The 26278-nt window shown below is 38.5% G+C and overlaps 1 protein-coding gene across 3 annotated transcripts in view; it reads right to left on the bottom strand.

Annotated features, from left to right (window-relative positions):
- The window catches only part of METTL25 (methyltransferase like 25), a 154941-nt gene that overhangs the window by 17384 nt on the left and 111279 nt on the right, over positions 1–26278 (bottom strand). For 2 of the 3 annotated variants that reach the window (XM_004463551.5, XM_071218981.1), the window contains exon 9: positions 1847–1940. In XM_004463551.5, the coding sequence (XP_004463608.2) occupies positions 1847–1940 (94 nt within the window). Of the gene's footprint in view, positions 1–1846; positions 1941–10173; positions 10253–26278 lie in introns of those variants that run through there. The other variant, XM_058308502.1, reaches the window with a different exon arrangement.

Genomic DNA, 26278 nt, shown 5'->3' with positions numbered 1-26278 from the left:
CATCTCTTCCAGCTTGGGCTCTCTATTCCTTTTCTTTTCCTAACCCATTCTTTTCTACATATTTGTTTTTTTTTTTAAATTTGTTTTTAATGAGCTTAAAAAGTAATATCAGAAAAACAGTGGAATATTATTGCCTTTATAGTTAGTAAAGAATTTAAGATTTTCCTTTTATATGATGATAACTTTTCTCATTAATCTTTTTTCTTTTGTTTTAATTTCACTTCTCAGTATTATGGTGGTGAAGAGTTAAGGTTCTGATGAAAGTTGAATCTGTGTTCAATTCCAGTTCTACTATTTGCTAACTCTTTGACACTAGGAAAATGACTTCTTTTTTCTGAACCTCTCTTTATTGAGCATTAAATTTGGAATGATGATAGTACTTACCATAAGTATTTTTGTGAAGAATAAATGAGATAATGTTGTGATGACTTAGCATAATATCTATCACATAGTAAGTGTCCAATAAGTATTAGTTATCATTAATATCCTTACTAGTTATATACTGATAAGTAAATTAATGAACATTGATTACAGTTATTTTTAAAGACTAACCTAAGAAGACACACCAGAAGGAAGGATAAATGGCATTCCTTCTGGATTTTACTTTTATTTTTAGCAAAGGATGATCAATTTTTAGTTTTAAGTAAGATTTCAGTTCTTTATTTGTGTAACTAATGTTTAAGTCTGTGTTCTTGACATTAAATGCAAGACATGAAATTAAGATATGCAATAAAACTTCATTAGTTAAGACTAACTGGGAGGAAGACCAGTCTGATTTTAAACATATAAAGAAAAAACAGGAATAAAATAATTAGGATAACACTATCTATTCTCATTTGTTTATGGATGACAAGAAAGATCTTCATTTTTGTGACTAAACAGATTTATAAGAATCATATTAATGGTGTATTACTAGTAGTACATATACAAATATCAGAATAAGAAAAACTAGTACCATTTAGAGCATTTACTATGTATAAACATTGTTAAGGGCTTTATGTATGTTACCTCTTTTAATCCTTCGCTATGAGTTAGGAATGCCTTTTTTGATACCCATTAACAGGGAAGGAAACTGATTAGTATCAGTCTAATTGCTTTAGTTAATAAAGCAACTGGGGAGAAAATAGATAATTGGTTCAAAATACATCAATACCCTGTAGTTTTGCTATAACTTAATCACATCTTCTCTTTCAAGAGATTCATTTTATTCTTTTAGCCATCAATTTTATTCTTTATTCTGACTTATAATCAATTTAAAGTACCATAGTGGTTCAAGACCAAATTAATACTTCAGTTACTGATTCATTTGAATCATGGTGCCCCCCCCCCCACCCCATCCTCAGTGTCAGTATATTTATTTTATCAACAAGCCAACTTATCTTTCTGGCTTCAGCAATATGTTTTCTCATTAGCTTGGATCTCTTATGATGTCACCATTTTACAGGTTTCTCACAATTAAAGGACTTGTGAATTAAAGAATTTTTTATTTGAAGTAGTTCCACAAGCTTTAAATAAATGCATTTCAAAATTAAAACCTTTCTTGCTTACTTTATTTCTAATTCCCATTTGTATTGTTATCTTGCTTTGTAACAGTTTTGATTTGATCATTGGCATGTTTTTAACTGAATAAACCTAAAGGGGGAATCCCTGTGGAGGTGTATGACAGCAAACTATCTACATTGACAGCAAGAGAGAACTGCAATAAAGGTAACGGAGGTTTGGTTTTAATATAATTTAGATAGTTTTCACAAATTGAAGATTAAGGCAAATTATTTTTTTCTATCTCAGTACATTATTTCATAGAAGTTCTTTATTTTATGAAAACAATGGGTAATCTTATACTGACCTTGGACTCATCTAACCCAAGCTTCTTTAGAGATTTTCTGACATAATCCAGAAAGGAAGAGGACTTGGAATAAATTTTACCAACATGTCGATCACTGCAAAACAAAATTGAATCATTCGGTTTTCCCACTTAAATTAATAATAGTTTTTCAATTCAATCATGAAATATTTTCAGATCACTTCCACAGATATGACAGAAGATGTAATAAAAATTATAGTAATTGTTTTGTAACATTTTTAAGTTATATATCATAAAGTATCCAGAATTTGCTTCTGCGAATTTTTTCACTATACAGCAGTGGACGAAAATTATATGAGAAAGCAGTTTTAAACTTAGAGTATTTAAAACCTGATTTTAAAAGGGAACTATAGATCGTTCAAAAGTTGCCATTCTGCTATGAAACACATTTCATTTTACTGGCTCAACATTACAGGCCACATTACATTGCAACACCTGTTAATAGTGGCAATAATTCAACAGCTATGTAGAGAGAATGTCTTCAATGCCAGCCACTGATCAAGCACCATATGCCAAGTTGGGTCTGATTTGATCTCATATATGTCCTGCAAGTTTTCTTTATACTTTAGACATAAAGTATCACAAGATGGTTTTGAATATAAATAATACATTGCTAGGTATCCCATCTTACAATTTTGGTTGTCATTAAGGTATAAATATGAAAATCAAGGGAATAAAAAAATCACCTCCTCCAACTTATCAAAAAGAATGAAAACTTCATTAACTTTTGGCAATAGAAGTATTAAGCTCTGTGACTGATTAGATATGAAGTTCTTTTGTTGAAATATATCAAAATTACATTCCTTCAGCTCTTTTTCAAGATGAACATCTCAACTCCACTTATAATGACCCCCTATCTTGATTATTGGAACTACTTCCTAATTAAGACCTCTTAAATGGAAATCTATTCCCTTCATTTCTGCCCATATTATCAAGTTATTTTTCTCAGTATATTTTTATTATACCATTTCTCTGCTCAAACTTTCAATACCTCTCTGATATTGGGATAAATTTGAAACTTCTTAGTTAAGCAATCAAGGTCTACTATAGTCTAGCTATAACCACATTTTCCAGCCTCAAATCCCATTACATTCCAGAGTTCAATTTTCTCTACTTAGATCAGCATCCTAGTCATAGTTTCAGACTGCTGTTCACATCAGCCTTGGTGCATTTGCTCACATAGTCACTTCCTGATGGACTGTAAGTTTCCTCACTATCTTCTTTAGCTTAGTTGAAGTGGTGCCATCCTATAAAGCCAACTTCAAATTTTGTGGGGTTTTTTTGGTATGTGTGACATAAGTTTTGAATTTCTATAGCTTGTATCTCCCATTCATTCATAAGCTTTTTCTTTTTTTCCCTCTCTATCTGGTTGTGTCATCATCTTTTTGGTGTGTCTTTGGGGGCCTGCACCTCTCTGTGCTGTGCGTGCCTCACCACGCATGTCTGGGACACCTTTTTACTTTTTTCACCAAGAGGGCCCAGGGATCAAACTCGGGCCTCCATATGGTAAATGGGAGCTCAATTGCTTCCCTTCCCCTCACTTGCAGCTTTTTGCTTGCTGTCTGCTCTCTGTGTCCATTTGCTGTGCATTCTTCTGTGTCTGTATTCATTTATTTTTATTTATTTTTCCTTCCCCCCTTGCGGCTTGCTTGTTGTCTGCTCTCTGTGTCCATTTGCTGTGAGTTCTGTGTTTTTTGCTTGTCTCCCTTTTTTGTTGCATCACTTTGTTGAGTTGGCTCTCTTTGGCGCTTGTGCCCAGGTGGCACTCCATGGCACCTGCAGGCCAGGTGGCACTCCGTGAGCCAGCTTTCACAAGGAGGTCCCAGGATGTGAACCCAGGGCCTCCCATATGGTAGACAGGAGCCCAACTGATTGAGCCACAGCTGCTTCCCCATTCATTAGCTTTTAATTGCTGCCTCAAATTAATAGTTATTTGAATTGGTTCAAGTTTTCAGAAGCAGAAACTATATTTTTATAGGTTTTTATTTCATTCTCAGATTCTATACATACCTATGTATCTTATGTTTAACAGATATCATATAACAAATATGTATATCTTATAAACCGTGAATATTAAATTGCTTGTACATTCAGAAAAAAATGCTAATAACTTCTTTCCATTTTATATTTTCTTGCTAGAGCCTAGAAAGGATTTTTAAGCCTTGATTTTTTCTATTTTTTGAAATGCAAAAAGGCAAGCAATTAACTCTTTCCCATGAACCAGTGATTCTGGTTCTTATTTTTATATTACTAATCACTACTTAAGGAGTTGCTCAAGAGAGAAAGTATAGCACAGCAGGTAAGAGTGTCTTCCAGTCAGACTGGCTCTAACCACCTAATTGCTCCTTAACTATAAACATGGGATATTAAGAATACCTATCTCAAAATCACTGTAATGATTTAATTAGATAACATGTGATGTGCTCAGAATCTCACCATGACGGGTTGCTATTTTTGTTGCAATCATTTTATTGTTGTTATGATCATTACTGGAATTATACTCTGGATTCTCTGACTATAAAACTGAAAGAACTAGAGAAGGATGTTCACAAAGTGCTAACCACTGTAAAGGGAAGAGAGAATATACTGTAAGTGTAGATGGTATTATTTGTTTTATAAGTTTTATATCCCAGTCTGTTTGAAAATAAGAGAAACATTTTAAATTTTAATTTGCCCTTGCCTTATTTTCCTTTTTAGAATACACTATCAATTACTGTTGCAAAATCTCATAGTATGAATATTTTAAGATTTCTTTTAGTGTGTTAAGCAAGAATTTTCTGCATAAAACTTTTTCTTTAAATCCTTTGTTGATCTATATTATTTTAGATCTGTTTTTAGCAATAACAGTCCAGAAAGATAATTATCAACCAAATAGAAATAGAAGGTGATTATCCGATCATGTTAACTTCTCTTTAAACTCCTCAAGAGCTTCCTATGGCTTTAGGATTAAAATCTAAATCCTTAACATGGTATATAAACCTTGTTGAGCCAGTCTTCTGTCTACCACTCCAAATTTGTTTTATACTACATTGCCTTTTCAGCCACAAGAAACTCTTTCAATTTGTTGAACTCACTGTTTTTTCATGCAAACACTACTCATGGAACACTCCACTCTCAGTCCTTTTGCCTAGGGAAACCCCAAATCCTTTTTTCAGATCTCAGTTCAAACACTGTTTCCTAATGGAGGCCTTCTCCGGCCATCCAGATTAAATAGCACTACTGGCATGGACAAATCTTTCCTTGTTTGCTTCTCTTACTTTTTTTGTTTCTCTGATTGTCTGTCTCTCCCTTGATATTTTAAGCCATGGACTCCAAAGGAGGTGAACACACTCCAAGGGAAAGAGAATATTACAACCTTTATTTCTAGTTATCTTTCAGCTTCAAGCTATATCACTTTTAAATACTTAAATAGTCACATATTGAATGGGCACTCCAAAATATATTTATTGATAGAGGCATGAAATTTAGAAATATGTTTGGGATCACTATTCTAAGAAGCTGAAAAGGAGAGTTCCTATTTTATTCAAGACTATATCCCCAGTTTTCAGCATGGTACTTCACATATAGAAGGATGTCAATAAAGGGATCAAATAATAAAATAAATCATCTCTCAGTTTTCAGAAACAAAAACATCTAGTGAGGTTACAATAACATAGTATTATATTGGGAAATATATGTGGCAAGTCTCATTATTATTCCCATTTTAGAGATGGTGAAACTAAAGTACAGAAAGGTTGAATAAACTGCCCAAAATTTGAATCCAAGAAGTCTGGTTTCAGAATCTATTCAAAATTACCTCCAGCATAGTACTTCAATAGGATTTATAATATAGTTAAATTGCAGATGAATGACGGTAACCTCTGTGCTAGAGGCAAACAGAAGTAAGAAGATATAAGTACACTCTAGCAGAGTACATGTGTAAAGATTCTTAGCTAGAAAAGCTAAACTGGCCTTCCTCCTGTACTCAAGAAAAGGAATTTCAGTGCTTTAACACAATTGTGGGACGTTAAACAATTCCAATATTTAAAAAAATAACATGAGGATGGACATGTAGGAAGAGCTTTGTTCTTCCCAACTCCATTATGCTAGACTTACTGTCTAAATTCATCAGTAGTCAGGGCCATTCAGAAAGACTTGTTAATTAGATCATTCATTCTGCAAACATAAGACTGAAGATGAAAGAAGATATTCTAAGTATGGTGCTTGACTTAGTGTCTGACAAACAATAAGTAGTAGCTGTTTTCCTATATTGTGCTGGGCTGTAGGGGTAAAGTCATTCACAGTTTATAAAAGAAGACCTTTCACAGTTAAAGAAGATGGATGAACAAATATGGTGTAATACAGTATGGTAACTATGTGATGGTGGAGCTAAACACTTGTTAGGATAAGGAAGTTGGGAGTATCTTAATATCTGGGGTGCTTCAACTACCTATTGGGAGCCTTCTTAGAGGAGGAGTTAAGTTTCAAAATGTCTTAGTTTCCAAGAGTACTTCTGTAAATAGCAATACTGAGGAAACAAATGCATGAATACTAACATCCCAGAATTAGCCTAATGAGCAAAACATGAAAATAGGCTTCAATCTGTTATTGTGCTCTGTGGAATCCCAGGACTCCAAGAGGAGTTTATGATTATTCATAAACATAAGGGTTTATGATTATTCATAAAAAATGAATTATAACTGTGTAAGAAAGAAGTTATTTTTTAACATTCACTGAACTTATTTGGTCCTGTGTAAGATTGTACTGAAAAGAGTGTTACTGCTAAAGTAGTCTGGAAAAAACTGGTTTTATTCTGTCATGGGTATCAGAGAAGGAAGTATCAAAGATTCGGTTTAAGAAAAAAGTATATTTTCCAAAAATCAAAAATGTCCAATTTAAATATTATTACCAAAGTAAAAAATTACTTACAACCAATCACAATTTTAGAGCTTCTGGAGGTTAAAGATTACTTTTTTCAGGAGGACATGGCTTCAATCTCTTACAAAGCAATCTTTTTAAAAATAACATCTGCAAAGCAAGATTATAATGCAGAATTACAGTTTTAAGAATAAGTACAACAATTCTATAAAGATATGAGAGAAAAAGAGTCAGGCCCAAGAATCTCAAAGCTTACTGTGCAGAAAATAAAAGGGGACAATAGGATTATTCACAAATGCAAATATAGGGCATGCTATATGGCATACAGCATGTTATATTTTTTCAGCAATGTTAGCCTTTTGTGTGTGAAAGTTTGCTAAAAAGAAAATTCATGTTCTCTAGAGTTTCATGAGAGTATTAATTGTGGCATGATGGTCTTCTTAGGTGCTTTATGCATTCAACAGTCTTTTAAATATTAAATGTCAATATCATTTTTATTATATAACAGTATAGCCCTTAGAGTCTGACTCTGATAATTATTTACTGGGGCATCACAGATACACTATAGCCCTGGCTTCTGTCTCTGTCTGAAGTGTGTGGAGATGAAAAGAAATCCTTCTCTTCTATTCATTAGTTAATACAATTGTTTTCTGTCAGAAAATGCATAAGATCAGGGATTTGAAAGCTATCTCTTTTTGCCTTCTCTTATGTATCTTCAACTTCTTACTCACTGGATCTTTATTTTCATCATATAAAAATGCTCAGGTTTCTCTCTCTGGTGTGAAAAAACTAAGCAAACAAACAAAAACCAAAAAGCCCTACACCCTAAAACTAACTACCAGTTCAGCTATAGGATTTAGTTGAATCCTATAAGCATTTTATTTATGTGAATTCAATAATATTCACTTGCTATATTGTTACAAATATTTTAAAATTCCTTATATATGTATTTTATACTATATACATACACACATACAATGAACCATTTTACACATGTATCTTACTGTTACTGTATTATATATCTAAATCTATGTATATTGTACTTTGTGGGAAATGTAAGTAAAGTATAAATTTTACTATTCATGACTCCACTCTATGTTGTCATTATATATTCTGGATTTTCTATATGAATTTTTTACTCATTAGACCATGAGTCCCTTGGTTATTTGGCTAAGAAAGCATGGGCACCATATCAAATAATATGTGGCTGTTGATGGGATAAGACTGCTTTACTAGTTCCCCAAATTGCTTACTATTTTCCTGAGAAAGAGTAATGATACTCCTCTTGTGATTTTCCAGTAATGTAATCTACGTAATAGTTTAACAATCTATGTAAGAGTTAACTTTTCAATATGTCTGCCTCCATTGCTATATAATGAGTGAGCTCCTTGATGGCAGGGCCTATACATTATTCAACAATATATCTGAAGGGCCTAGGATAGTGTTTAAGAGCTTAGAGTAGTGCTAGGAGAAAGTAGAATGTCTAATGAATCCAGCAATGACATTTAGCAGGATAAAAGGAGACAGATCACAGTCCAAAATTTGTGTCTTTGGCACTAAGAATTCTTTCTTTAAGCCTCAGGAACACTTTAGTCAAGTATACTCTCTCTACAATGTTTCTGTACTAGAAAACAAACATTTGACTAGGAATGAGAAGACCTAAATTCTAGCCTCAGTAAATAAATCACTTTGTGGAGGTAAAGAGATTACCTCCACCAAGTGTATGATGTAATTAAGATAATGCATGTATAGGATATTAGTAAATTGTAAAAGTTACAAAAATACTAGGTTAGGTAGTATTTATCTTGTTATTGTCACTGTGCTGGTATTTTATTTTTAAAACAAATATCTTTAGTTGTTGTAAAGGTTTTGGTTTCACTTACTGCTTGTACAAGAGGCTTCATTTAGTGCTTTAAACATATGTAGTGACCACTTCTCATGGAATGCCACAGAAAATCTGTATGATTTAGAGCAGTGGTCTTCATAAGGGTGCAAATGAGAAGTCTGCAAATACTTTAAAGGAACATACAATGGGGACAATTTTAAATAAATTGAAGTCTACATTCTCAATTTATCTAGGAAGGTACCTTTGGTCTAGATTCTGTTTTCCACCTCACCTTTCACAATAGTCCTTCTCCTGCTTCTACTTAACAAAAGAAAGCCATACCTCTCACCTTTCTTACTATGTTACATTGCTAGGAAGTGTAAAACCCTCTGCAGCATCAGAGGCAAAACAATTCCTTTAATAAAGGAACTCCATGCATCTCACTAGGATGCATTCCAAGAAAATTTTAGTCTTCATTTTTAATACGTTTAAAGAAAAAACTTATAATTATTTATATCAGCTAATGTACATATAAACATGTAATACCAACTCAACCCAGAAGAAAAAGACATTTTTTAATACTTAAAGTCTTATGGGCACAGAGAGTTTGGCTGTCAAATGCATATAATATAAAAGAATAAAAGGAGAATAAACATTAGTTAACAAAGAGAAAGGATGTTACAACATGTTCCCATTATGGACTTAAGCCATGCTTGGGCATATTATAGCTAAGAGAACATATTAACAATGCAGAAAATATTCATATTTCAGAAGAATCCTCTGTAGTATTTTATAGTTGACTGTCAACATTTATGAAATTAAAAATAATCATAAGAGCTTATTTTGTTAATGCCATTTCTTTTGTAATTGATAATCACTTAAATCCCAAATGACATCCTAGAAGTCAAAATAATTCTTTTCATGATTTTTCTGTGTGTTTTAGAGTGTTCTCCATAGAACACTTAGTATTTTAGAATATTAATTGAAGAATTTGGAAGAAGTATGGTTGTATCAACAAATAAACATAGGTTTCAACAGAATTAGACTTCCTAAAAAAATAACAGTAATCACTGACTATGAGACATTACTTTCAGTACTTACTGTTTTAAGCATTTTATAGATATTAATTTATTTAATTCTCACATCATTCCTTTAAAATCAGTACTACTATTACCTGCATTTTACAGAGGGGAAAACTGAGGATATGTTAAGTAATATATTCAAGATCACGGTGGAGACTGGGATTTCAACCCAGGTGGTAGGGCTCCCATGATTATCATCTTAATCATTACAATATACTGTACTTCATCAAACTATTGGTAACCTTTAAAATACGCGTGTGCACTGAGAATTTTAATAAGGATGATGTTACATAAAACATTTACTTGATTAAAAGTTATTTCTCTCAAAGTATTTTACAGGATTATTATTCTTCAGGACAACAATCGGGAAAACATTTTTATAGAATAAAAATCTGATTTTTCCTCTTTCAGAAGTATTTCCAAAATACTTTGGAGCCAGATTACCTGGTTCTGTCACTTATAGTAATATAGCCTGTGCATAAATTCAAACTTATTCTATATCCAAGTATGCCTAGAAAGCCAATTGAGAAGTATAAACTCTACAGGCTTTGGATATTCAGGGAGGATACAAACCAAATATGTTAAGCTTACCTGGAATGTGGGGGGTTCATGTTTAAAGCTTACCTGGAATGTGGAGGATATGTGTTAATTCAAGCTTACCTGAAGGAAATAACCTATCTAATACTCAGATAAAACACTTGAAGAAACTAACAAAAAGTCCTTTTGCATATAAGCACTGTTTGATTCCATCCTCTGTATAAAAAGGACACAAAAATTCTATTCGGGGCTTGGACATTATTAGGAAAGAGTCTGCTGAGTCCAGCTGGTCAAAATAAATCTTCCCTCTCAGAATTCTTGTGTCCTGGCTTTTAATACCATGTACACCTGACTTTTCTCTGCTACTACATCTCTGGGGGCTCATCCAGGTTATGCTGAGAAGGTCAGAGGCAGCAATGGTTGATTGTTCTCCTGGACATCTCCGAGGAGGCTGGGAGGGCATGGGCGAACGAACCCGAGCCCTGGGTGCCCCTGGACTCCCCTTTAGTCCAGAAAGAGATTGTGGATTCTGCCAAAGCCCTCCTGGAGAAACTGGACGCATCAGAGGATTCAAAAGACCCTGAGAATGAAGCAAGGAGCTCCGCATGCCAGATGGGTAAGACCCCCGGGGGCACAGTGCAGGAAAATCCTAGTTCTGAAAAAAATTAGGAGGGGAGCCTGATCAGCTCTTGAGAGGAGAAGTCCCCAGTACTCCTGAGAAAAAGGGAGGAAGTTGTCTTCTCTAGGTCTGAGAAAGGAAAAGGTGGTTGGGTGCATGTGATTGCGGAGACTGAGTGAGACACAGAAACACACTTCTGCAGGGCAAGTGCGAAGTCCCGATCTGTGGTTCTACGGTGACCTCATCTGGTCAAGGGCAGTCTGGAGAGCATCCCTGCAAAGGGACTGTCTTCTGAGTTGGGGGTTTATACCAACCCACTAAGGCTAAGAGGTGTTGTAAGCCCACGAGGGACGTGGCCAGAAACAGACAAAATGTAAGGCTGAGTGAGTTGTGCAGCATTGGCATAGGATGGAAACATGGGAAACACATAAAGTAGGACCTGGTTAGGTTGTATGCTGAAAAGCTTTCCCTGAGCGTTCCATGGAGATATATACAGCATTAAGTTACAGCCAGAAAAGCTTAGAATGCTTTGTGAATTAGAATGGCCAACTTTTGGCATGGGCTGGCCCCAGGAGGGCACTTTTGACCCCGGATCATCTGTAAAGTCCACGACGTAGTAACTTGAAAACCAGGGCACCTTGACCAGTTCCCCTACATTGAAGCCTGGCAAGACACTGTTAAGTCAAAGTCTTCCCTCGTTAGGGAAGTGTACAACTAAAGAAGCCAGGTTGCCTAATACAAAAACCAAGAAGTGCTGTCCCAGGAACCAGGCTAAACAAGCACTGTGCAAAGGGTCCAGAGGAAGTGAGCCCCAAATCCAGTGCCAACCCACCCATTCTAGAAGGACCAGACAAAAATGATCTCCTGCCACCCTATGCGATTGCTCCTACCTTGGCAGTGCTGAGGAATGGAGATGAGTCAATTTCCCTAAGCAGTGCTCTCCCATCATTATCTGCACGGGAAGTGCAACATCCACACCATCCCCGTAGCTGCCTTTGTCACCATCTGCACCAGGAAATGCATCCCAGCTGCTCCCGCAGCCATGTGCCCCTGGCAGCATAGTGCTGACCATCAGTTAGGAAGGAGTCCATGAAAAATGACAACTCAGATCATGGGGAACCCCAGAGGCAGGGGGAGCAGGGAGAAGGGCAGCACTATAGTTACCTCTCTATGAAGCCTGGGCTCCAATTTATTATGATGCAGATGGCCAGATTCAAGGGGGGGAAACCAGACGTTTGTCTACCAGCCCTTTACTACAATGGGCCTCTTTAACTGGAAAAGCCACACCCCACCATACTCGGAGAAACCTCAGGCCATGATAGACCTCTTCCAGTCCATCATACAGACTCATAAACCTACCTGGGCTATTTATAAACAACTCATCACGACTTTACTAAACTTTGAAGACAGAATGCGGGTCACACAAGGGGCTCTAACCTGGCTTTAGAGAGCACATGAGGGAAGCTTGGACAGTGACCAATATGCCTGCACACAGTTCCTAGATGAGGATCCCCAATGGGATCCCAATAATGTGACCAGGCTCAACTGATTAGAAAGTTTCCATAGGGCCTTAGTTGAAGGATTCAGAGCTGGGAGCTTAAAAGTAGTAAACATGGCAAAAACCACTCAAATCCTACAGGCTCTCGAGCTCAGTTCTATGAGAGACTGTGCGAGGCATTCCATGTATACATGCCCTTTAACCCAGATGCTCCCAAAAGCCAAACAAAGGCCCATACAGCATTAGTTGCTCAATCATAAGCTGACATCTGAAGAAAGCTACAAAAGCTAGATGGATTCTCTGGAATGAATATTTCTCAGCTCATGGAAATAGCCACCAAGGTATATGTCAACCACAATGTAGAGACCAGGAGGAAAGAGAACCGGAAGATAAAAAAGAAAGCAGACCTTCTTGCAGCAGCAGTAGTAGAAGGAAGCAATCCTGTGTCAAGGAGAATAAACTGGGAAACTCCTACCCCAAGGAGGCGGATGGGTCCAACTCTAGGGTGAAATCAGTGTGTGTACTGTAGGGAGGAGGGACAATGGAAGTGGGAGTGTCCCAGAAGGCCACTAGACCCAGTCATTGCAAAACAAGCGGCCAAAACATTAGCCAGGAAAGTTAGCAGAGCATTGCAAACCAAACCCTGAGTTCGTAAAAATTCAGGAAAAAGAGCTGCAAATTAGCTTACTGGACTTGCAAGAATAGAAGACTGATATAGATTATTAGGACAGACTGGGCTCCTACTCTCTTGGCTCTACAGAGCCTGTGGTCAGAGTCCAAACTGGGGGCCACACCATTCATATGGTGGTCAATACTGTGGCTCAACACTCTGTAATGACCAAGCCAGTTAGGCCATTATCAAAAAGACAAGCCACTATCACAGGGTCAACTGCCAAAAGTACCCAGCGGCCCTTCCTCCAAGCCAGGACCTGTAACATTAGGGGTAAGGAGGTCACTCCCTTTATCTCCCAGGGTGCCCAGGCCCCTCCTGGGTCGAGACCTGCTGTCTAAACTACAGGCTCAAATTACTTTTAACACCACGGGGCAATCCATATTAACACTGGGACCACCAAATACTCCGAGAATACCGTTAACCCTCCCTCTGCAGGAGGAATGGAGACTGTTATGCCTCAGCGAAGCTGTCCAATCTATGGCCACACAACTCCCCTTCGAAGATGTGCCGAAGTATGGGCAGAGGGCAACCCGACAGGGATGGCACATGACATTCCTCCAATTATTAATGAAATAAAGCCCACAGTCAGCTCAGTAAGCATAAATCAATATTGAGTTCTATGTGAAGCACAAGAAAAGGTCCGGCTACATATTCAGAGATTGCTGAATGAAGGCATACTAAAGCATATTCCAGTCTCCATGGAATACCCCACTCTTCCCAGTTAAAAAATGGGGATTACCACCTGGTCCGGGACTTGCGAGCAGTCAACTCAGCAGTAATAACTCTTCATCCTGCAGTCCCTAATGTGTACACTCTCCGCAGCTTGATACCCTCATCGGCAATCTACTTTTCATGGCTGGATCTTAAAGATGCCTTCTTCTGCATTTGGGTAGTGCCCCAGAGGCAATCGATATTCGCCTTTATGTGGGACAATCTGAACTCTGGAGCAAAGCTACAGCTAACGTGGATGCGACTCCCTCAGGGATTTAAAAATGCACGCACTATTTTCAGATAAGCCCTGGCCAGTGATCTCAAATTCTTTAAACCAGAAAGCCATAACTGTTTTCTCCTCCAATATGTAGATGACCTCATCCTCGGAAGTCCCACCTACCAAGACTGTGCTAGTGGAACCCATGCCCTTTAAACCATCTGCAACAAAGGGGCTATTGGGTGTCCAAGAAAAAAGCCCACATCTGCCTACCTCAAGTCAAATATCTAGGTTATAAAATAGCGCAGGGGCACTGTGAATTGGGACTTAAAAACAAGCCATCTGTAGCCTCCCTGAACCCAACACCCACCAAAAGCTATGAGAATTCCTTGGAGTAGCTGGATTCTGCCACATTTGGATGCCCAATTTTGGGGTCCTCACGTGCACTTTATATGAAGCCACAAAGGGGGGGAAATCGTGAACGCCTGCTCTGGGAAAGCCCACAGAAAGGATGCTTTCACTGGTCTTAAGCAAGCTCAGATGGAAGTACGAAACTTGGGCTTCCAGATCTCAGTAAACTGTTTTACCTATACGTTCATAATCCCCAAGGTATTGCAGTAGGAGTACTCACTAAATATCTGGGTTCCTGGCAAAGACCTGTAGCTTATCTATCCAAACAACTAGACACTGTAGCCTATGGATGGCCCTCATGCCTGCCAGCTATAGCATCTGCGGCAATGCTAACTAGAAGCCATAAAATTAACTCTTGGGCAGCCTATAATTGTTTAGGTTCTGCATACAGTAATCACAATCTTAGAAGTCAAAGGAAACACTGGCTTACTAACAGCCACCTGGTTAAATATCAAACCCTATTATGTGAAAATCCGTTGGTCCAACTGGAACTTGTAAAAACCCTAAATCCTGCCACCCTGCTACCCATGGAGCTGGGAATTCCAACCCAAAACTGCCTGAAAACATTACAGGAAGTATATTCTAGCTGACTAGAGCCCCAAGACCAGCCACTACCAAATCCCGACATGGAGTTCTTTACAGATGGGAGTAGCTTTATTCAGGGCAGTGATCAGAGAGCGGGATATGCTGTAGTAACATCTGAGACCACAGCAGAGGCCCAGCACCTCCCAGATAACACACCAGCACAAAACGTCAAACTCACTGCCCTCACATAAGCCCTACAACTTGAGGCTGGAGCCATGGTTAACATCTACACAGATTCCAAATATGCCTTCCTTACCCTGCATGTGCATGGAGCCTTATACAAACAAAAAGGACTCATTAACTTGGGAAGAAAGAGCATTAAATATGGCACACAGATTCTGGAACTACTAGAAGCAGTTTGCGAGCCTATCGAAGTGGCTGTGATACATTGCAAGGGACACCAGACAAGCCAGAGCCCCATCACCCAAGGAAATCAGAGGTCAGATGCTGAAGCAAAAAGAGCAGCATGGGGAGGATCCCTACCTGAAAACCTGGCCACTGTTTCTCTCATTCCTCAACCTCTTAATTATCAGAAACTCCAGTATACACTGCCTGCTCTGGTCCTGCAGCCTCTGAATCACCAGGAATCACAATATACTCAAGTCGAGAGAGAATGGATACTCTCTGAGTGCGGGACACAAGGAGCAAATGGGTGGTGGACATTGCCTGATCACAGAATAGTTGTGCCTCAAATATTAGCCACAACTGTAGTCCAAACTACTACAAACACACAGACTTGGGAAAAACCAATCTTAAAGAAGTGTTAGAAAGATTCTTTTACATCCCAAGTCTAGCCACTATCACCCATGCTGTAATGCCAGCGGTGTGTGACATGTGCAAAAAATAACCCTTGCCAGGGACCCACAGGAGCCCCAGGAGTCCAAAAAATTGGCAGTATGCCTCTCGAAGATCTAGTAGTTGATTTCACTGAAATGCCACGATCCAGAAGCTATAAATATCTCCTAGTCCACATTTGTACCTTTTCTGGCTGGATGGAAGCCTTCCCCACTCAAACAGAAAAAGCTGAAGAAGTGGCCAAAGTTCTCAGGGAAATCATTCCTCAATATGGGCTACCCCTCTCAATTGGCTCTGACAGTAGACCCACCTCCATCTCCAAAATCACTCAAAAGATTGCCAAAGCATTGTGCATCCGATGGAAACTGCACACTGCTTACCGTCCTCAAACCTCAGGGAAAATAGAGCGAATAAACTGTATAATAAAAACTTATATTGCCAAGATTTGCCAAGAAACTGGGCTAACATGGGTGTAAGTACTCCCAAGTGCTCTCCTCCAAGTTCAGGCCAGCCTAAACGTAAAGCTAAGTCTAACCCCTTATGAAATCCTCTTTGGGAGGCGTCCCCCTCCTTAATCCAAAATATAGAAGGGGATCTCAGAGAAAGAGGAAACATCAATTGCTCACCAAATTATCAGCTGAGGAAAAACCCTACAAAACCTGCATCACTGGGTCCAAGAAAGGGCTCCCATTAGCTTAAGCAGCTCCATACACCCATACGAGCTAGGAGATGCAGTCTGGGTCAAAGGCTAGAAATCAGCTCCACTAACCTCTCAATGGCAAGAACCCTATCTTGTCATTTTATCCACCCCCAGTACAGTCAAAGCAGCTGAAATCACCTGTGGATACACCACAGGTGGGTCAAGAGAGCTGCCCCAGAGTCCTGGACATGTATTCCACAATTCAACCAAACTCACCTTGCAAAAGAACAAAACACCAAGCCCTGCTCCAGTCACACCGGAAGCTGACTGGCTCACACACGGCCGAAGATTGAGGACAGAACACCAAGCCCTGCTCCAGTCACACTCCAGAAGCTGACTGGCCCATGCAAGGCCGAAGGTTGAGGATGGAACCCTGAGCTCTGCTCCAATCACACCCTGGAAGCTGACTGGTGAATGCACAGCCAAAGAACAGGAATCTGGTTTAATACCAGTTACAATGCCCCTTCGGTTATTTTCCCTACTCCTAACCCTGACCCTCCCCTGGTCCCAGGTCGGCACCACAGAGTGTAAGCCATGTGTCCAAGAAGTGCAAACAGGGGCCCGTGTCAGTACCACATTAATATATCATAGCCATTACACCTTCAAGGGCCATATAACCACTTGCCAGTTTCAGGGAATCTCCTACAGTGTCTGTAAGGTATCCGGCCAAATAACCTGCTATAACCCCAAACCCCCAAGAGTCTCCTGTAAAAGGGAAATAAGAGTGTTTAATCAAAATGGGGAGCTACTTAACTCCACCCCAGTCACTAGCCGGAACCAACGAATGTCCCTCCTATTTGATGCATGTCAAGTTATAGACTCCGGGATACCATGGAACACCAAATGTGGAGAGCTCAGCTGAGAGCAGAAATATATTCATAACAGTAAGTATATGTGTACTCTAGAAATGAAAAGTGCATCCCGAGGAGGGGGCTTCTGGTGCAAATACATAGGTGCATACTACTGCCCCTACTGGTCCTGTGTCACCTGGGCCACCCGGAACACAGACACAACTAAACAAACAGCTGTCCTCACCAAAGGTATGGCCCCAGCTAACTGTCCACGTGGTCAATGTAACCCCTTAAAACTCACCATCCATAATCCTAAATCCTGGCAGACTCAGGGAGTCCAAATGGGCCTCCTCATTGACAGCAGAGGAATAGACCCAGGATCCTACATCTGGGTTGGGTATCGGGAACGCCCACTCACAAGTAAAGCCCACTCTGTGTTCCACTCCTTCTATGAAGAAAGGGAAAAGCCCTTTTCCATTCCACAAGCAGCAAAAGACCTCTTCATAAACCTAGCTGAAGTAGGAGGGACAGCCTTAAATGTCTCCTTGTGCTATGTATGTGGAGGTACTAATATGGGAGACAATTACAATCAACCATATAATGAAACTGGCCTCCGGGCTGTTCCCCGAGATAGTATGTGGTCCTTGCAAACTTCTGTCATATTAAAATATTGTGCTTCAAGGGCCTGCCTAAACTTCTCTATATCTGTTGGAAACCTAACATGTGCAGGGGGAAAATTCCAAAATTATACCACCAATACAACAGAACCTTGGGGAACATGGAATGAATCTGACCTCATTCTCATAAATCATACTTTCCCCAAATTAATCACAGTGTGGACCTCCACCGCAAAAGGCCCCTTTACTGGCCCCAGTGATCTGCAGTGGATTTGTGACAAAGTCACATTCCGAGAACTTCCCCGAAACTGGTGTGGTACTTGTATGCTCAGTACAATAAAATCCTCCTTCTTCCTCATTCCCTTAGCAAAAGGGAAAAAGCTAAGCCAGCCAGTATACCAAAACATAAAAGAAAAAAGGGCTGTTATTACCTGGGGAGGTGAAGAATGACCCTCTGAGCATATGATCCAGTACTATAGGCTGGTACCTTGGGCAGAGGATGGCATGTGGGGCTATCAAACCCCTATGTATATGCTAAACTGAATCATCTACTTACAAGCCGTGGTAGAAATAATAACTAATGAAACTGCCCATGCTCTAAACTTAATAGTCCAACAGCAAACTAAATTCAGAAACACTATCTATCAAAACAGTCTTGCCCTAGACTATCTCCTGGCAGCTGAAGGGGGAGTTTGCAGAAAATTCAATCTTTCTAATTGCTGCCTTGAACTAGACAGCATTGGAAAGGTTATCGATGAAATTACAAGCAAAATGGTAAAAATTGCTCATGTTCCGGTGCAGACCTGGAATGGTTGAAATTTAAGTAATCCCTTTGGAAGCTGGCAGTCAATAGCAAACACTTTCAAGCTTCTACTGGGAATAATTGCCTTCCTCAGAGGAGGATGCATCATACTTCCTTGCCTCCTCCCTTTCACTGTAAACAGAATATGCACCCTAATAAATGGTATAGTAAAAATGCAGGTAACTGCCCATTTCATGACTCTATATACATACCAATCAGTCCAGAGAGACTCTGACAATTGTGATGCTGAAGCTTAATAACCATAAGCAGGCATCAAAGGGGGGAAGTAATATAGACTGTGCATAAATTCAAACTTATTCTATATCCAAGTATACCTAGAAAGCCAATTGAGAAGTATAAACTCTATAGGCTTTGGATATTCAGGGAGGATGCAAACCAAATGTGTTAAGCCTACCTTGAATGTGGGGGGTTCATGTTAAAAGCTTAGCTGGAATGTGGGGGATATGTGTTAATTCAAGCTTACCTGAAGGAAATAACCTATCTAATAGTTAGATAAAACACTTGAAGAAACTAACAAAAAGTCCTTTTGTATATAAGCACCATTTGACTCCCCACTCTTACATCCTCTGTATAGAAAGGACCCAAAAATTCTATTCGGGGCTCAGATATTATTAGGACAAGAGTCTGCTGAGTCCGGCTGGTCAAAATAAATCTTCCTTCTCAGAATTCTCAAGTCCTGGCCTTCAATACCACATACACTTGACTTCTCTGTGCTACAATAGTAGTGTACAAAAAAAAAAAAAAAAAAAAACAACCAAAAATCACCTGTCTTCATGGAGTTTATATTTTAATTGAAGTAAAACCAAGAAAACAAATAAGTAAAAAATATATAGTGTATTTGTGGCAGTTTGGGATTATTTATGAATTCCAAAAATAGAGATTGTTTGTAAACTTGTCGTTCCTCAGGGTGTGATACCCTTTGATTGTATTAGGTTCAGCTGAGATATCTTTAATTAAATTATGTTATGATTAGGACTTTGAGTCAACCATGTCAGTAGGATGTAACTCAGTTTAAGTCCCAGTCCCCTAAGTGGGCTATAGATACACTCACTCAGGAAGATACACAGAAGAAGACAAAGAGCTCCATAGACATGAAAGAGAGAGAACTGTGTCAGCTTTGATCCTGGAGCCCCAGGGAGAGATGAGCAATTTGCCTGACAGTTTGCAGCTGAAGAGAATGGAGTCTTAAGAGGAAGAAGGAAGGAGAGACCAGGCAGAGGTCACCAGCTATCTTGCCTCAACACATGACAACAGACTTTGGTGAGGAAGTAACCTTGAGTTGGATTATTTAGGGCCTTGTAACTTTAAGCTTTTGCCCTTTAACCCTTTGTTAAAGTCAACAGATTTCTGGTACTTTGCATCAGCACCCCTTTGGATGACTAATACAATATTAAATAGTAATAAGAGCTGATTTTAAAGCAGAGAAGGCAGACATGAAAGGAGGAGTGAGTTAATCATGGATATCCCAGAGATAATAACTTTTGCACAAAGACCTGAAGAAAAAGAATGATCTAGCCAGATGGATATCTGGGAGAAGGGCATTCCAGGCAGAGAATAAAGTATCTTCTGCAAAAGCCTGAGATATAAGGGTTTCTGCTATTTTCAAGGGACAGAAAAGAAATCAGTGTGGTTGGTGGAGACACAAACAGAGGGGAGAATAACTGAAATGATGTCAAAGAGATAACGAGGAGCATGTGAGGCTTCGCAGGTCATAATGAAAATATTAGCTTTACTTCTGAGTGAATGAGAAGGGATTTTTGAGCATGATCTCACTTAATCTAGATGAGAGATTGCATGGACCAAGGTGGTAGCCCTGAGGATGGTAAGAAACAGTCAACTTATATATATATATTTTGAAGGCAGAGATTACAAAATTGCTGAAGGGCTGGATCTAGGCTGTGTGAGAAAGAGAGGAGTCAAGGATACCTCCTGGATTTTTGGTCTGAGTAACTGAAAGAAGAAAGTTGCTATTTTTTGGTCTATGGGTTTGGGATTCGTCAGCATGTAGACGGTATTTAAAGCCTTGAGACTGGTGAGCTCAACCAGGGAGTGAATGTGTGTATGTATATGTGTATGTATTTATCTATGTATTTATGTGTGTGTATATATATTGTGTATGTGTATATACACACACACACACATACACATACAAAAGAGCACTCCAACAATTAGGGGTTCTAGAGATGAAGAAGACTCAGCAAGAGAAATTGAAAAAATAGCAAGAGAAATAAGTATTTTGTGAGGGTCTTTTCCTAGACTATGAGAGAAAAAAAGTGTTTTGCTGAAGAGTGGTGTTGAAGATTGAATCATATTCCCCACAAAAGGTACATTCAAGTCCTGACCCTCAGTCCTGTGGATGTCAACCCATTTGTAAATAGGACCTTTGAAGATACTGTTAGTTAAGGTGTGTCCAAACTGAATGAGAGTGGGCCTTAATCCAATACAGTTGAAGTGTCTATAACCAAAGGAAATTTGACACAGATAAAGAATCCATGGTGAGCTACCAGAAGGTAGAAGTCAAAGGAACCCAGAAGAGAGAAGACACCAACATGTACATTTCAAAGTGATGGAAAATCAAGGAACCCTAAAGAGTGCCAACCAGCCAAAAGATACTTAAACCAGGAGGAAATAATTTCTCTAGACTCTGAAACTATGAGGCAATAAGTTCCTGTTGTTAAGCCAAACCATTTTATGGTATTTATTTTAGCACCCACAAAACTATAACAAGTGGTAAATTGTGTGCAACACTGCTGATAGGACAAATAAGATGAGGATGGAGAATTAACCATGGGATTTAGTAACATGGGGTCATTAATGCTCTTGAAAAGAGTAGTTGATGGAGTGATGGAAGTAAAATTCGATTGGAATGTGTTCAAGAGAAAATTGGAAAGAAGTGACAGTACTTTCAAAGAGGTTTTCTGTATAGGACAGAACAGAAACAGGGGAGTAGTTGGAGAGAAAAATGAGACCCAAAGATGGTTTGTAGAGTCTATGCTCTTAATCACTATGATATACCATTTCACCCAATAAAACGACTTACTTATCAAGGATCTCACAAAGAGGTAAAGGAGCAAATACAAAATAACTATACAATTAGGCTTGATTAAGAGTAGTAAATCACAGGCTAAGTACTATGCGAGAAGAGAAGATGGTGTGAAGAAACATAGAAAGATACCAGAGATGTCTTCTAAATTGGATAATTGTATTTTAAAGAATGCCCAATATTTCACATGAGCTAGGTCATGGAGGAAAGAGAGGCAGAAATAGGGAGAATACTTAGGGTAATTAGAACAGCTCCAAGGAAGCATATAAGGTACAAGAATATTTATATGCTATGTTTGGGGAATGATGAATAATCTGGTTGCCAGCACAGCATAAATGGACAACTTCTTGGTATACAGAGAAAGAAGAAAGGAGTGATGGATTAGGCAGAAAAGGATATTAATGAAAGATTAGTAGTGGCCTTGAAAGGGGAAGTAGACGTGACTCAACTGATAGAGTGTCTGTCTACCATATGGAGGATCCAGGGTTTGGTCTCCAGGGCCTCCTGACCTGTGTGGTAAGCTGGTCCATGCACAGTGCTGCCGTGCATGCAAGGAGTGCTATGCCATGCAGTGGCGCCTCCGTGTAGGGGTGCCCCACGGGCCAGGAGTGTGACCCGTAAGGAGAGCCACCCCACATGAAAAACGCAGTCTGCCCAGGAGTGGCACCGTACACACGGAGAGCTGACACAGCAAGATTATGCAACAAAAAAGAGACGCAGTTTCCCTGTGCCATCAGATAATGCAAGCAGGCGCAGAAAAACACACAGCGAATGTACACAGAGAGCAGACAACGGGGGGGGGGGGGGGGGGGGGGAAGGAGAGAGAAATAAATAAATCTTAAAAAAAGAAAAAGAAATGGCCTTGAATGATATAAGGATATTTTGATTCTCATTATAAAGAAGAGGAATTATCAAAATTTGAAGTTAGAGAAGTGATATGACTGTTTCTGAAAGAAAAATGATGGGAATTGAAGGATATATTAAAAGGGGACCTCTGTCAGAATAAAGCATGGTCAGAACTCTAAAAGGAATTAATATTCTTTCTTTTAATAAAAGTGAGTGCATTTCGGTCTGCTGCCAGCTACCCCCAGGCTACAGGAGGACTAGGCAGTGGTCCTGGTCCCTAGCCTTGTCCAGGTTCCATGATGTACAGGGCAAATATTTTGTCCACCCAAGTCAGGGAGGGCAGAGGGGATGAGGAGCAGAGAGGCCTGTGGAGGGGATCAGGTCTGAGATGTTATGTGAATGTGACCCATGGAATAAGGGGGTTGAGTTAGAGCACTGGAAGAGTTGGGACTATCTCGGATGCTTTAGAAATAACCAGAGAGAGGCAGCAAGTGTGTCTGGCTGTACCTGAGCCACCAAGGGCAGATAGTCATGGTCTACCTGTGTGTTTCTCACCTGGGGCACCAAAGTGCTAGACAAGCAGACATGCAGTGGTCTGCAAGTGCCCCATTTTGGGGGAAAACATATTGAACTTGGATTTTTTACAGAGCTTAATGCAAAATTACCTGAAACTTGAGAGACAAAATATATTCAAAGACATTTCTCAATGTTGGTAGGCTACAGATACCCTCGAGGGATGTATGTACTTTCCTTTGTTTAGCAAGGTTGCTTTGCTGGAAAACCTTGAATGGAACAACAACAAATTGGCATTAAAGGGGTCTTGAGGCTTCAAAATAACTGTGTTTTATCCTCAATTAGGGATGGGAAGCTGCTCCAGAAAAGCTTGGAGGAAAGTATGACATGGCTGTAGGTGTTGAAAGGAAACAAATGAGGCCACTAACTCAGAGTTAAAAGGGAATATGAAGATACCTCCAGTGTTTGTTAAATGAAAGGTATAATTTAGACCAGCATTTTTTAAACTGCAGGTAGAGAACTGTGTTATTGGATTATGAAATAAATACAGTGGATCATAATTCATATATTTTGAAAATAGAATAAAAAAATATATAAAGCATTTTCTACAGTAAGAATTCCAAGATGGAGGCTGAACATGAGTGGTTTTGCGACAAGAAGGATATGTCTGAAAGTAAAGAACCCCTTGGAACGAAACTGGAAATTATTCCAGGAGATGTTACTCAAAACCTTGATTTAAAAAAAAACTTTAGAATCTGAGAGAAGATCAGGGGAAAACACAGCCTGGTTTTGAGGCCATCATTTTTCTAGAACTTTTCCAAACCATTATCTACAAGAGAAAGAACCCAAGAAAGCAATAAATTTGGAAAACATTTCAGTCTGAATTCAAACTTTTTTACACATGAGACAGATAGGGGGAAAAAGAGCCTATCAATTTAAACATGTAGAAAAACAACTAAATACAATTCACATTTTATTCAGTATCAGCAAAATTATGCTGAAGAGAAACCTTTCGGAGATGAAGAATGCAATGTAGTCTTCAGCCTGGACTCAGAATTTATTTTACACTGTGTAACTCACACTGGAGATAATCCTTACACATGTGATAAATGTGGGAAAAGTGTCAATCAAAGCTTAAATCTTATTCAACACAAAAGAACTGGAGAAAAACCTTGTATATTTAATCACTGTGGCAAATCCTTCAGTCAGAGACCAAATCTTGTTAAACACCAGATAGTACATGCAGAGTTTCCCTCCAGTGTGAATTAAGTGTGGCAAGACCTTTAGTCACACCTTATTGTGAATCTGAGAATTCACACTGGAGAGAAGCCTTATAAATGCAATGAATGTGGGAAAAACTTTAGTCAGAGCTCAAACCTTGTTCAACATACGAAGATTCACATTGAGGAGAAGCCTATTAAATGTAATGAGCTTTCTTTGGAGCTCAGCTCTTATGTAGCATCTGAATATTCATACTGGATATAAATCTTATAGGTGTGAAGAATTCTGGAAAACCTTCAGCTTAGAATCACAACTTATTAGACACCAGAGGATTTATACTGGAAAGAAACCCTATCAACGACACAAATGTGAGAAAGCCTTTGCTCAAAGTTCACTACTCATAAGACATCAGAGAAAAACAGGAGAAAAACCCTGTAAATGTAGCTCCAGAGAGGATATCTTATTCAACACCAGAGAATTCATACTGGAGAGAAACCCTAAAGGGAAAAAGTGTGAAAAAGCTGTCAGCCAGAGCTCACATATTATTCTGCTTTAAAGAACTCACACTAGAAAGCAACCTTATAAATGTAATGAAAGTAGGATGATATCCTTCAACCAGGGCTCACACTTATCCTGTATCAGAGTGTTCATTTTCGAGGGTGGCTCTAGCAAATCCTAAACTGTGGCCAAACATTCAATCAGAGCTTACAACCTAATAAGCACAAATGGGCTTTAGATCTGCGTTGCTTTGTTCCATGAAAAAAAAAACTAATCTAATAAGTGTGGAAAAACTGAGATAGTGTTCATTTTTCAGTACCCATAGAAGTCCTATAAGAAAGTGATTTCATGAATGTGGGGAGCTTCAGTTCAGCTTGATTTTAATTCAACTTCAGAGAGTTCCTTAGGGATAAAATGTATTGGGAAAGTTTTCAAAACACACGCACAAAAGTGAGTGCACATGATCTAATTAAAATTGTACTCAAGTGAATCTAGTATCACCCACATGCTTTTCCAAAAATACAATTTGAATATAGTTTACTTGTAGCACTTTCCAAAGAGGCAACGTTAGTATATTTTAGGAAAAGTTGAAGCAGACATAAACTAAATAAATGAAAACAAACAAATTTTAAGTCAAAAAGTTCCAAAATTCAATTTCTCCACCATCACAAAATATTTATAAATTATATTTATAAAATATTTATTTATTTTGTGCCTTCTATATGCTAATACACACTGAAAGACTTAAAAGAAAAGCAACATAAGAATTCACTAAAAATGGGGATCGATTAAGGGAGCTCCAAAAAAATGTTCAAACTACTTCTTCAGGTTAAAGATACAGACTTTCTAATTTCAACTTGACCATACAATATAGATTAAATAATTAGCTTTAATTTTGTGAGATAGTTTTCAAGATCTGTTTTTTCATGTTTCCATTTGATTATAACAAAATCAAAATAAGTCATGATATAGGTAGGAAAGAATTATATATATCTTGTATAGCTGTATACAACACTCATTATAAAAGGGAATTATAAAGTGAATAAAGTATACATAATATAATTTCCCTGCCTTCTTTCCAGGTGTTTTAGAAGAGATTTCTATCCCATGAAATTTCTTACTCAGCATTGTATTCCCCAGGGAAAGTTTTCCAGCCAAGGGCTAATTATAAGATAAATAATTTTTAATAAATTATGGTCTTAACATAAACATTAAATGCTGAACCACAATTTAATACAGCTATATTTAAATTCATTAAAGTTTACTTCTAATCTTTTATTTTTTAGTTATTTTAATTTAGTTTTATCACTTGAAGACAATTTAGTTAACAAGGAACACTAATGAAACAAAATGACAAAGAAATAATTAGGTGATCTTATTTTCTGACCCTAGTATCCTTGCTGGCAAGATTTCAAACGTGTTAACTTTGACTTAAAATGCTAATACAAAGGGCCATGCAATTGTACTCATATAAAAATATCCCAAAGAGAATTTAAAATAAAAAAAGCAGTGTGGGATAGTGAAAATATTTCTGGACTAAAAATTTAGTCAT

The sequence above is a fragment of the Dasypus novemcinctus genome, chromosome 12 (assembly GCF_030445035.2).
Source record: "Dasypus novemcinctus isolate mDasNov1 chromosome 12, mDasNov1.1.hap2, whole genome shotgun sequence".
NCBI lineage: Eukaryota > Metazoa > Chordata > Mammalia > Cingulata > Dasypodidae > Dasypus > Dasypus novemcinctus.
The sequence above is the reverse complement of the archived record's forward strand: the minus strand, read 5'-3'. Positions and strand labels throughout refer to the sequence as shown.